This window comes from Carassius carassius, chromosome 15 (genome assembly GCF_963082965.1).
Source record: "Carassius carassius chromosome 15, fCarCar2.1, whole genome shotgun sequence".
Taxonomy (NCBI): domain Eukaryota; kingdom Metazoa; phylum Chordata; class Actinopteri; order Cypriniformes; family Cyprinidae; genus Carassius; species Carassius carassius.
In genome coordinates, this window is record NC_081769.1 from 34,251,429 (window position 1) to 34,263,928 (window position 12,500).

The following is a 12,500-nucleotide window of genomic DNA, read 5'->3' on the forward strand; positions in this document are numbered from 1 at the left end:
ACAGGAGTGTTTCAGAAGCATCACTGACAGGTTCGGTCTCTCTGCGCCTCCTCGTTGGCCACACTGATGCCCTCCTGCAGCTCTTCTCTCTCCAGAGGATCCACACAGCCCAGATCCTGACAAACACACAGCTCAGTCAGCGCTGGACGTGTGTGTGTGTGTGAGAGAGAGGTGATGGCGAGTGTCTCACCAGGGCTTTCTGCTCTCGGTCAGCGGTCAGCTGCTCCAGGTACCAGCCGGCGTGATCTCTGACCAGTCCGGTGAGCGACAGACTGGAGTTCTGCAGAGCACCGAGGAGAGCCAGAGAATCAGCACAGTCCAGAGCCTCGTCCACCCGCTCCAGCGCCGCCCGCACTGCACACACACACACACACACACACACAGTCACCGATTTAAAAAACAAAACTATTTTTTTATTTTGTGGTGAAATGTGAGCCAGTGTTGTATCACAGACTCACTGTTGACTCCGTTGATGGAGTCTTGTATTTCTCTCTGTGTCAGATATTCCTCGTAGATGTCTTTCTCTGCGGATCCGTTTCCCTGAAACACACAGAATCATTCCCATCCGCTGTTTCTCTCTCGTGAGCGTGTGCTGGTGTGAGGTTCTCACGTGTGTCTGTGCTCGCGCTGCTTTCTGAAGACGTGCCTGCCGCAGCATCTCCTGATAGACGGGCACGAGTGTGTCCTGCAGACCGGTCAGCAGGGCGTTTGGGTTCCTCAGGGCTTGACCTGTGACCTCCACACAGCCTCGATCCACCGCCTCGTTGATGGCGATCACAGCCGCATGCACTGCACACACAACACAAACATCACCATCATCATTCTGATCAACACTGACTTGTGTTTAGAAATCAAGTGTGTGTTATATATATATATAGACTAAAAATGAAAACTCTAAAAGCATGAGTTTTACCTGCAGCCTCGTCCACAGAGAGCTCACCGGCCAGGATTCCTCCGATCTTACTGAACGCTGGCATCTGAATGCCGTATTTATCCAGCTCCAGCTTCATGTTATTGATCTCCTCCTCTGCACAACATGTCAAACGCTTTATTAAACGCACAGCTGTGCTTCTGGATGCTGATCACTCAACCCAGCGCTTCAGAAACACACATTAATGTGACACTGCTGTTTTACCTGTGAACTTGACCTTCCCGCAGAGGTCGTGGATCTGAGGGGCGAGTCCCAAACGAAACAGGAACAAACTAACACGAGAGATCAGAAACCAGGGAATGAGTTATAACACTGCCTCAGGATCTGACTACAATCATCTCTGATTCCAGATTCAGACCTCAGCGCGTGAATGCAGTAAACGGCTCTGGGCATGTTCTTCTTATCGTACACATCTGTCGTCTCTGGATGGAAGATCTGCAGAAGACACATCAGGAATCAGCTTTAGTAATGAGCAAAGTTCTTTAGAGTAATGTTGCGAAGCATGATGGGATAAAACGCAGTGTGATTTACCGTGGGCAGGCCGACCTCCGTCATGGCGCTCCTCCAGTGGTTGATGTTGTCTGTGTGACGGAACTGAAGCCCGGAGGCCTGAGCAGGAGACATCAGATCATGTTCAACAACAACCACACACAACTGCACAAATCAGTCATTTCTGCCTCTTAAAGGAACAGTACCCCAAAATATTACCATCATACTCCCCTTGTGTGCTTCAAAACCTGACTTTTTCTGCTGTGGTATTGTGAAGAATTCTTCCACAGTAATTTCACACTTGTCTAGTATATCACCTTGTTTTATGATGTGTATACATGAGCCCGTTCACAATACTGCTGTGACAGTTGACGTACTCCGCTGCTGACGTGTTATCTTTGTTATTAGGCGCACCAGAAAACACACAGGCACGTCACTACACTGCAGTGAACGCGCTCAACAGACACGGAAGAGAAGACAATGCTGAATAAAGTTTTAGTTTTTGTTATTTTTGGACCAAAATGTATTTTCGATGCTTCAAAATATTCTAACTGTCCCTCTGATGTCACATGGACTACTTTGATGATGTTTTTCTGACCTTTCTGGACATGGACAGTAGACCGTACACACAGCTTCAATGGAGGGACTGAGAGCTCTCGGACTAAATCTAAAATATCTTAAACTGTTTTCAGAAGATGAACGGAGGTCTCACGGGTTTGAAACAAGATGAGGGGGAGTTATTAATGACATCATTTTCATTTTTGGGTGAACTAACCCTTTAAGTTTTGTTTTCTGAAAAATATATAAACATTTTAAGTGAGAATAAATGTCTGCCAATAGAGTCTGAAAAATAAACTTCAAAGGGAACAAGATTTTTTTTCTTTCTTTCAACCAATTAGCAGACATTTGCTCTTGTTTTCAGCAAAAACTCAATTCATTTTAATGCACTTCTCAGAAAACAAGACTTAATATCTCATGCCATTTTGTGCTCCAATAAATGTATCTTGATTTAAAAATGCTTAGATATTTGTACTGGAAAACAAGACAAAAAACTGAGGATAAACAGTACACGCACAAAAAAAATAAAATTAAATACAATGGAAGTCAATGGGAACCAACATTATGTGTGTTCATACTGGTTTGGAACAAAATGAGCGACTAAATTCTATCATTTTTTAATTGAATTATTCCTTTATTATTGCAACACTGCAGATAACTTTCTTCTTGGTGTTTTTGCTTGTTGTCTAAAATGAAACCTAAACGTTCTTAAAACAAAATATCTTTCCTTAAAAAACAAAATAACATGAGATATAAGTCTTGTTGTCCAAAAAAGTATCAGAATGTGAGTTTGTGCATCAAAAGTGTATTTCTGCAGGTGGGGTCAGAAAAGTAACCTTGTTATCCCTTTCAATTAAGTCGATTTTGTCCCAAGTGACAAATATTTGCTCTTATTTGAAGCACAAATTCATGTCAATGCATTCTTTTCTTTAGAAAACAAAACAAGATTTTTTTCCAGTGGTTTTGAGTCAGAAAATATGTTTAGAGTTTCATGAAACTCAACACATATATCAGTATTAATGATAGACAGACACTGGCAAAAGCTCATAGAAGGGCATGGTAGAGGCGCACTATAGCGCCACCTTTTCTGACCTTGTATCGCAGCTGGTCCAGATCGTAAATCTTCTTCAGAGGAACCACACGAGGAGCGAAGCAGTGGCCGAGTTTAGCCAGATAGACTCCGTTCCTCAGCGCCTCCTCCAGCTCAGTGGGGGCAGGTAACTCCTCCTCCAGACACGCCTCCATCCACCTGGGGACCGCAAACACACCCACAGCTTCAGTTTAACACCGCCATAACTAACACTTAAAATTATGATCAACATAGCAGACAATGGGGTTATTATTGATCGACTGATTTGGTTCTCTGCTCTTATATTGTTTCAATTTCTTCATCCAACATAGTCAACCCAAAAATTATGTATAATTGTTTTATTTATTTATTTTTTACTAATGGATGCAGCACACTATAGTTAACTTACATAAATGAGAATAACAAAATAAAGCAAACTGTAGCCTATTATACCCATAAATTCTTCATAGAGTGGACTACCAGTAAAATTTATACAAAAAAAAAAAAAAAACGTACCTTGACAAGGCCATGTTACATACTTTTCTATCAAAGTTAACATTTTCTAAGCTACAGCGAACAGACTGATAATGTGAGAAATTGTATCTGAATAAACATATCAATAAATAGTTTATAACTTTTGGTTTTTACAGTCTTCCACTTGGATGTCTTTCAGCTACAGCACTGAACCCGATGTGGAATACTGCGCATTACAATAAAATACTTCTAATTAGTTTTAGTTTCTTTATCTGATTAACTTGTAGCAAGATATGGTTAACTTTTTGGTCATCTGAGGCCCTTTTATATTATTTAATAGAGCACTGATTATCAAAATCATATCAAAACTAATTGTTAGAACACTTTATGGATAAAAAGACACCAAAAACACAGACACACACACACACGTGTGTATGTGAGAGAGAGTGTGTGTGTGAGTAAGTGTGTGTGTTGCACCTCTTGGCCTCCTCTAGACGGCACAGGTATTGATAAGCCACATTCTGAATCCTCTGTTCATCCATCTCCTCTGCGGTCAGACGCTCATCTGAAACAACATCAGCGGTGAACAAAAACCACATTCGACCTCAATACAAACCTCAGTCATGTTTAACTCTAAATCTCAAACACATTTAACATGGCAATCTCTCTCTCACAGACACACACACACACACACACACACACACACACAGGGGATATTACATATTGTTTTTATTTACGTTTATATATATATACGTTATATAAATATATATCACAGAAAACTTCCTGCATTTTTACTTGATTTAAGTTAATAAAAAAATAACTTTTTTACTTTTTTTATTCCAGTGTACAAAATAGTTTTTGGAGATTTTGTCAGGTTAACCTCACTTTTGGGTACGATTTGACCCCAAAATATGGTTAAATAGGTAACGTTAGATAACTTACGTAGTACACACACACACACACACACACACACACACAAAGTTAAATCTTTTTTTTTTCAGTAAGTTACTTACAGCCAGACCGACCCTGAACCCCGTCGCCCATCTCGATGTTGTCGATTTCTGATCAATATTCCGGTAACGGTAGATAAACACAAACGCACGCGCTGATCTCTGACAAGCAACGCGATTTACTTCTTATCAAACCGTTTCTGTCTGAAGCCGCGAATTAGTGACGCTCTCGCTCTGTAGTGTTCAATTCATCTATATCGATAACTAGAATTAAACTCTCTTTCGGCCGTGATTAATAATTTAATGATAAATGACGCCTGAAAACACGAACGCTCCCGTCTGTCAGTTTTTTTACGGTTTGAAAATCCCGCCAGCGTCTCATTGGCTGCCGCGCGTCTCCACCCACCTGATTACGACAGGAAGAGCCGCGGCGTATTGTGGGTACTGTGGTTTAAAAGAGTTGATCGCTTTTAATCCTGTTTTTATACACGCTATAGTTTATTTTCAGATTTTCTCAAATGTTTCGGAGATTCTTTTGGAACCTAAAACATATTTTTTTTTCAATAAAAAAATTCTTATTACAAACTTTTTATTTTCCACCTTAATTTATCACTTTAGTGAAATTCTATGTATGTAACCCTGGAACACAAAAATAGTCAAAGGTGCATTTTGCTATTTATACATCATCTGAACGCTGAATAAATCATCTCTCCATTGATGTGTGGTTTGTTCGGAGGACAATATTTGTCTGAGATACAACTATTTGAAAATCTGGAATCTGAGGGTGCAAACAAATCTAAATATTGAGAAAATCATCTTTAAAGTTGTTCAAATCAAGTTCTTAGCAATGCACATTACTAATCAAACATTACGTTTTGATATTTTTATGGAAGGAAATTTACACAATATCTTCATGAAGGTGATCTTTACTTAATATTCTAATGATTTTTGGTATAAAATAATAATGACTGCTTTTGTGCTGCAGGGACACAGATATAATGTACATAAATGATAATAAAAATGTAGCGGTTAGCGTCTTCGACACGTCACAGATGGCGTTTCCATGGAGACGGATGTAAACGGTGTGATCAGCACCTGCTCAGGTGTGCGGAGAGAGAGAGAGAGAGACACCTGTGGGCTTGCTCACCTGTTTAAACATCGATCAGCTCACAATTCACATGATTCTAACGCACGAGTATCGGAGCATCATCCGGGGATCCCAGAGGAAACTGTTCATTCGTGTAAGTGTCTGTAAACTCAGTTTATTATGGGTCAGTGTGTTACACGTCTGTTATAGCCTCATTAAGTATATGATATGGTTTACTGTATTGTTATGGCGCATATTCGTTATATTGTGTGCAACTTGTCATTGGTTTTCTTCGGTAACTGTGTGTTTTAGTGACACTCTAGAAGACTTATGAATGATTCATTAGTGAAGTGTGAATCCTCTCTTCCATCAACACACACCTTTAAACTCATGTTCAGCTGATGACGACGAACTGTGTTTCAGATTCACCATTCATTTTCTTAACTTGAATTTTTATGTCAGTTCTGGGTGATACATATTAGGATGCATTTAATTTAAGTTTCATAAGAATTCGTGTGAAATATGTCAACGTAAAGCGAGGGGCGGGTCTACGGTGGGTCTGATTGACAGCTTGCCCACCCAACCAGCTCTATCTACGACATTATCAGTGTGCCCGTAATTCAAAAGTCTTATTTTTTTGACAATCTAAAAATGTAGAAAGTTTGCTGTGAGGGGTAGGTTTAGGTTTAGGGAGATAGAAAATATGGTACAGTATAAAAACCATTATGTCTATGGAGAGTCTGACCGTGTGTGTGTGTGTGTGTGTGTGTGTGTGTGTTCAGGTTGAGCATCATGTCTCTCAGCTGTGATCTGCTCTGAGTTCATGGCCTCTGATAGGTCTCCAGTCAGAGATGCTCAAGAGAAGAAGAAGAAGAAAGCGGAGCGGAGCGGGACGGACAGAGCTGATGTGCAGGAGACAGACGCTCAGCAGGAGATCCAGAGACTGACCGCAGCTGGACATGCAGCTCTGCAGAGCGGACACAACAACACAGCGCTGCAGAGCTTCAGGAGCGCGTTACAGGCTGCCTCCAAGGTACCAGAAACACTGTGAGAATGTGAAGAAAACACCAAATCAAAACTGACTTGACAATGCTTTCTTGAACATATTCTAAAGGAAATATTTTATGAAAATATAATAACTTTCTCTAATATTTGAATTTTCAAGACTTGTGGATTCTATAGGTAAATAACTGTAAGTGCAGTGAACAGTAAAACAGCATCTTTATTGGTCCCAATAACCACATTATTTTTCATAACATAAATTATACCACACATAATCTTAATGTATAGGTCAGTGGTTTTCAAACAGTGTAAAAAAAAATAAAATAAAACTAAAACAATAATATATAAGGTTAAGAAATATAATTAAATAATTATCAAAATAAATAATATAGCCTAACACGCACTGGAGAAAAAAATAAAATTGGTGTGGAAACAGAAATATCTAGTTCATTTCAAAAACAATTGCAGACGAAAGGCAAGAAAATTTTAATTTAACTCAAAGTTTTTGAAGTAGGAAAACTGAAACTCTGTTTTCTTGTAAAATGTACCCAAATAATCTAATGTTAGCATGGGGTTTCTCGCACAAATATGGTTAGATTTGAGGATATTAGACATCTAAAAGATTAAAAACCTGGTTTGGGCCATTCAGCTTTCGCTCTTCTGGTGGCCAGTCAAATACTACTGATTTCATTAGTTAAGTAACCACTTTACTATATTTGATTCAGATTTCTACACTGACATCAGCTACTGAAAACATCTGCTTTTGCTGCATCAGACACAGAAGCACAGAGTAAAGCCTCATGATTTGCTGTCGTCTTCAGCTCGGAGAGAAGAGACTGCGGCGCAGCTGCACGTTTAATCTGGGCGCGGCGTACGTGGAGGCGGGCGAGCCTCAGAAGGGGCTGGATGTCCTGTCACGCTCACAGCCGGGCGAGAGAGGCGAGTGGATCGCAGACCTGCAGTTTAACCTGGCCACGGCCCACGAGGCTCTGGGGGACCGAACGCAGGCGGCGAGACACTATCTGCAGGCCGCACAGCTGTACAGATCACAGGGAGACGCCGGGGCCGAGGGACACACCTGCGTCAGACTCGCACACTGCCACCTGCTGAGAGAGGTGTGTTATTATAGTCAGGTTCTGTCACTTGGACACGAATTAGATTCAATGCACTTTGCCAAAAGTCAAGACAAAAACAGTAAACCTTTAGCATAAATGATTCTCGTGCATTGCCAGAAAAAAATGCATTTTTACATTTTTTACAAAGTGTACGTTATGTAAACAGTATTGCATTTTTAAAACCATTTTAGCATTTTAACTATATAGGAAGTGTGGAAAACTACTCAGTACTCATGCTCACAATGCCAAGATCATGGGTTCGATTCTCAGTTATATTAACATTAACATATGAACAGATATAAATGTCCTGTATGCAGTCAATGCAGTGTATATTTTAATATTTATATGTTATTTTATTTCAGCTAGTTTCCAAGGCCACATTTCTATTCAAGTTTAACTTACTAAAAAAACTAGAACTGAAAAGGAAATAAAAATACATTTAAATTTAAATAAACATTATACAAATGAGCTCAACTTTTCAGTTAACATCGATCTCAAGATTTCAAGTCATGAATATGTTTTTGTTATGGTTTTAGATTTAGTTTTAAAAATATTAATGTAACATTACCTTCAAAGTTGATAAAGTTGACTAACATAAAATATTGTTTAAAAAATAAGATTTTTTGGTACTGTGCTGCTGCATCGCAATAAATTAGTTTTCAAAGACGTAAATAAAACAAGGATTATTATTAAAGATAATTTCAGTGTATTCTAAAATTCTACGTTTAATTCAGTTGCTATTTTTTGCAATTGTCCTTATAATTAAACCGGTGCATTTTATTCACCCCAAATCACGTAACATACAAATTCCATTCAAACTTTGATTCATAGATAATTAACAGGTTTTCGTAGACGTAGTTTTTTCTTAAATAATTTGAGATTACAATTTTGAAATCTTTGATAACTGAACTGCAAGCCATCATTATTTCTGGACTGGCCACTGGTCTGAACTCTGGTCTGCTCTTGTATTTCTGTGTTATTTAGTCCTAATGCGTGAGCTGCAGGTGTATTTGAGCCGTGTGTTGTGTTTGTGTGATTCAGCAGTGGGATGAGGCTGTAGCTAGTTTCCAGCGAGCCGCTGAGAGTTATAAACTAGCGGGAAACACATCTGCAGCTGCACTGGCACTGAGGGATGCTGGGAAACACATGATGCAGAGCGGCCGCAGCTCGAGCGATGACATCATCAGCGTGCTGACCGACAGCCTGGAGATGAGCGTGAACATAAGCGATCAGCAGACACTAGGTAACACTACTGATTCCCAGCCAAATGAAGATGCATGAACTGATAAAAATGTATGCAATCAATGCAGTTTAAATTCCTTCAGATAAAAGTGTCTGCCAAATGCATAAATATAAATACTCTCAAATGCTAGTATACATAAAAAAATATATATATATACATTTTGGTTTAGTGCAGCTGCATTTAACATATGAAATACATAGGTCAGATTGATCCACCATTTATGACCTAGCCTGTGTTTCAGGGAAGCTGCTGAGTGATGTGGCTCTGAGTTTCTCTCAGATGAGGCTGTTCTCCGAGGCGTCCGAGTGTTTCGAGCAGGCGCTTCCTCTGGTCTCTTCCAAACCGCACAGACTGGCTGTGGTTCTGCAGAATCTGGGCGCCGTCTATAACAGTTTGGGTCAGTACGAGCAGTCCCTGAGGTTCCACCGAGAGGCAGCGGCGCTCCACGGTGAGACACACACAGCTCAAACATGAAACACAAGAGTTTACATCAGTTATGTGCATGTGGGGGGGCCAATGCTTCAGTGCATGTTTCTGTTGATCTGCTGCTATGTTGGGTGCATGTGCAGCGTATCATCATGATTACTGTAATATCCTGTGAGTGAGTGATGTGTGGCATGTCCTGCAGGCTCTCTGGGCAGTCGTGGAGCTCAGGGTCGCTGCTTCAGTAATCTGGGGTTTGCTCTGATGGAGCTGGGAGAGCTGGAGGAGGCGTGGGAGAGTTACCTACATGCTCAGCAGTCCTTCAGAGACACCGGTACTGAACCACAGACACACACCCACCGGTACTGAACCACTGACACACACACACCGGTACTGAACCACAGACACACACACACCGGTACTGAACCACTGACACACACACACCCGTACTGAACCACTGACACACACACACCGGTACTGAACCGCTGACACACACACACCCGTACTGAACCACTGACACACACACACCGGTACTGAACCACTGACACACACACACCGGTACTGAACCACTGACACACACACACCGGTACTGAACCACAGACACACACACACCGGTACTGAACCACAGACACACACACACCGGTACTGAACCACAGACACACACACACCGGTACTGAACCACAGACACACACACACCGGTACTGAACCACAGACACACACACACCGGTACTGAACCACAGACACACACACACCGGTACTGAACCACTGACACACACACACCGGTACTGAACCACTGACACACACACACCGGTACTGAACCACAGACACACACACACCGGTACTGAACCACAGACACACACACACCGGTACTGAACCACAGACACACACACACCCGTACTGAACCACAGACACACACACACCGGTACTGAACCACAGACACACACACACCGGTACTGAACCACTGACACACACACACCGGTACTGAACCACAGACACACACACACCGGTACTGAACCACTGACACACACACACCGGTACTGAACCACAGACACACACACACACCGGTACTGAACCACTGACACACACACACACCGGTACTGAACCACTGACACACACACACACCGGTACTGAACCACAGACACACACAAACACACCGGTACTGAACCACAGACACACACAAACACACCGGTACTGAACCACAGACACACACAAACACACCGGTACTGAACCACAGACACACACAAACACACCGGTACTGAACCACTGACACACACACACACCGGTACTGAACCACAGACACACACACTCCGGTACTGAACCACAGACACACACACACCGCTGCTGAACCACTGACACACACACACCGGTACTGAACCACTGACACACACTCACCGGTACTGAACCACACACACACACACACACACACACACCGGTACTGAACCACTGACACACACACACCGGTACTGAACCACTGACACACACACACCGGTACTGAACCACTGACACACACACACCGGTACTGAACCACTGACACACACACACTGGTACTGAACCACTGACACACACACACACACACACCGTTACTGAACCACAGACACACACACACCAGTACTGAACCACTGACACACACACACACACACACACACCGGTACTGAACCACAGACACAAACACACTGGTAGTGAACCACTGACACACACACAGACACCGGTACTGAACCAATGACACACACACACACACACCGGTACTGAACCACAGACACACACACCGGTACTGAACCACTGACACACACACACCAGTACTGAACCACTGACACACACACACACACACCGGTACTGAACCACAGACACAAACACACTGGTAGTGAACCACTGACACACACACAGACACCGGTACTGAACCACTGACACACACACACACACACACACCGGTACTGAACCACTGACACACACACACCGGTACTGAACCACTGACACACACACACCGGTACTGAACCACTGACACACACACACACACCGGTACTGAACCACTGACACACACACACACCGGTACTGAACCACTGACACACACACAAACTGGGACACTGGAAAATTTTCAAGTGTAGCTTGATGCTAATTGTACTACTAATTATATTTTAGGATGTAGGCTGTTCTCGTAAGCATTATAGATAGTTTTTTTTCTGGTGTAGAACCTTGAGATGCAGATCTCACTGATAAGGAAAGACTCTTCCATAACCTAGGACCGGCAACTGGAAACGCATGCCACTTTTCAACCTCAGTCATGATCCTGGATATGACAGAGTAACACTATCTGCGGATCGCAAGCATCTGGCACACCTATTCACATTTAAAAGATCTGAAAAACAAGAAGGTGCCTGACCCTTTAAGGAATTAAAAGGAGAAGAACAGTGGTGAGAGAACACATCCCTGTGGGGCACCAGTGTTAGTGAGGCAGTTGTTTGACATGAATTTCCCCAGTCTCACTAACTGTTGCCTATCTGTCAGAAAGCTGGTGATCCACTGACAGACAGAGCTAGGAACAGAGAGTTGGGTCAGTTTGGTCTGGAGGGTTGTTGGGATGATGGTGTTGAAAGCCGAACTAAAGTCCACAAACAGGATCCTCACATAAGTCCCTGTTTTGTCCAGATGTTGCAGGATGAAGTGGAATCCCATGTTTACTGCATCATCCACGGACCTGTTTGCTCGGTAAGCAAACTGCAGGGGGTCCAGTAAGGGTCCAGTGATGTCCTTCAGATAAGACAGAACCAGTTTTTCAGATGACTTCATGATGACAGACATTAGAGCCACAGGTCTGTAGTCGTTGAGTACTGTTATCTTGGGTTTCTTTGGAACAGGGATGATGGTGGAGCATTTAAAGCAGGAAGGGACTTCACACAACTCCAGAGATCTGTTGAAGATCTGTGAAAAGATGGGGGCCAGCTGCTTTACAGACATGCTAGTTTACAAGTTAACAGACATGCTGGTGTCACTGAGTCTGGACCTGTTGCCTCAAAACTCTGTGTAAGCTAAACTATCTTTGCCTTGCAGGCATAAAAATATCTATAGAGAGTGAAATGTCTACTTTAAAATAAACCAATCAAATGGAAAACAAATATTCTCAGATTATGTAATCCATATGAAATATTCATGCACATCCACTAT

At 42.2% G+C, this 12,500-nt stretch overlaps 2 protein-coding genes across 4 annotated transcripts in view; one reads left to right on the forward strand and one right to left on the reverse strand.

The window, feature by feature from the left end:
• The window catches only part of iqgap3 (IQ motif containing GTPase activating protein 3), a 32,666-nt gene extending 27,813 nt beyond the window's left edge, over positions 1 to 4,853 (reverse strand). The window contains exons 1-11 of the mRNA XM_059568620.1: positions 4,535 to 4,853; positions 3,999 to 4,086; positions 3,071 to 3,227; positions 1,463 to 1,540; positions 1,290 to 1,366; positions 1,136 to 1,203; positions 914 to 1,027; positions 611 to 789; positions 459 to 540; positions 191 to 354; positions 29 to 116 (exon numbers count right to left, since the gene is read on the reverse strand). Of these exons, the coding sequence (XP_059424603.1) occupies positions 29 to 116; positions 191 to 354; positions 459 to 540; positions 611 to 789; positions 914 to 1,027; positions 1,136 to 1,203; positions 1,290 to 1,366; positions 1,463 to 1,540; positions 3,071 to 3,227; positions 3,999 to 4,086; positions 4,535 to 4,565 (1,126 nt within the window). The 5' untranslated portion in view covers positions 4,566 to 4,853. The remainder of the gene's footprint in view (positions 1 to 28; positions 117 to 190; positions 355 to 458; positions 541 to 610; positions 790 to 913; positions 1,028 to 1,135; positions 1,204 to 1,289; positions 1,367 to 1,462; positions 1,541 to 3,070; positions 3,228 to 3,998; positions 4,087 to 4,534) is intronic.
• Positions 4,854 to 5,589: 736 nt separating this feature from the next.
• The window catches only part of LOC132157895 (tetratricopeptide repeat protein 24), a 10,470-nt gene continuing 3,559 nt past the window's right edge, over positions 5,590 to 12,500 (forward strand). For all 3 annotated transcript variants that reach the window (XM_059567156.1, XM_059567158.1, XM_059567157.1), the window contains exons 1-6: positions 5,590 to 5,712; positions 6,341 to 6,591; positions 7,382 to 7,675; positions 8,717 to 8,918; positions 9,160 to 9,366; positions 9,547 to 9,675. In XM_059567156.1, the coding sequence (XP_059423139.1) occupies positions 6,382 to 6,591; positions 7,382 to 7,675; positions 8,717 to 8,918; positions 9,160 to 9,366; positions 9,547 to 9,675 (1,042 nt within the window). In that variant the 5' untranslated portion in view covers positions 5,590 to 5,712; positions 6,341 to 6,381. The remainder of the gene's footprint in view (positions 5,713 to 6,340; positions 6,592 to 7,381; positions 7,676 to 8,716; positions 8,919 to 9,159; positions 9,367 to 9,546; positions 9,676 to 12,500) is intronic.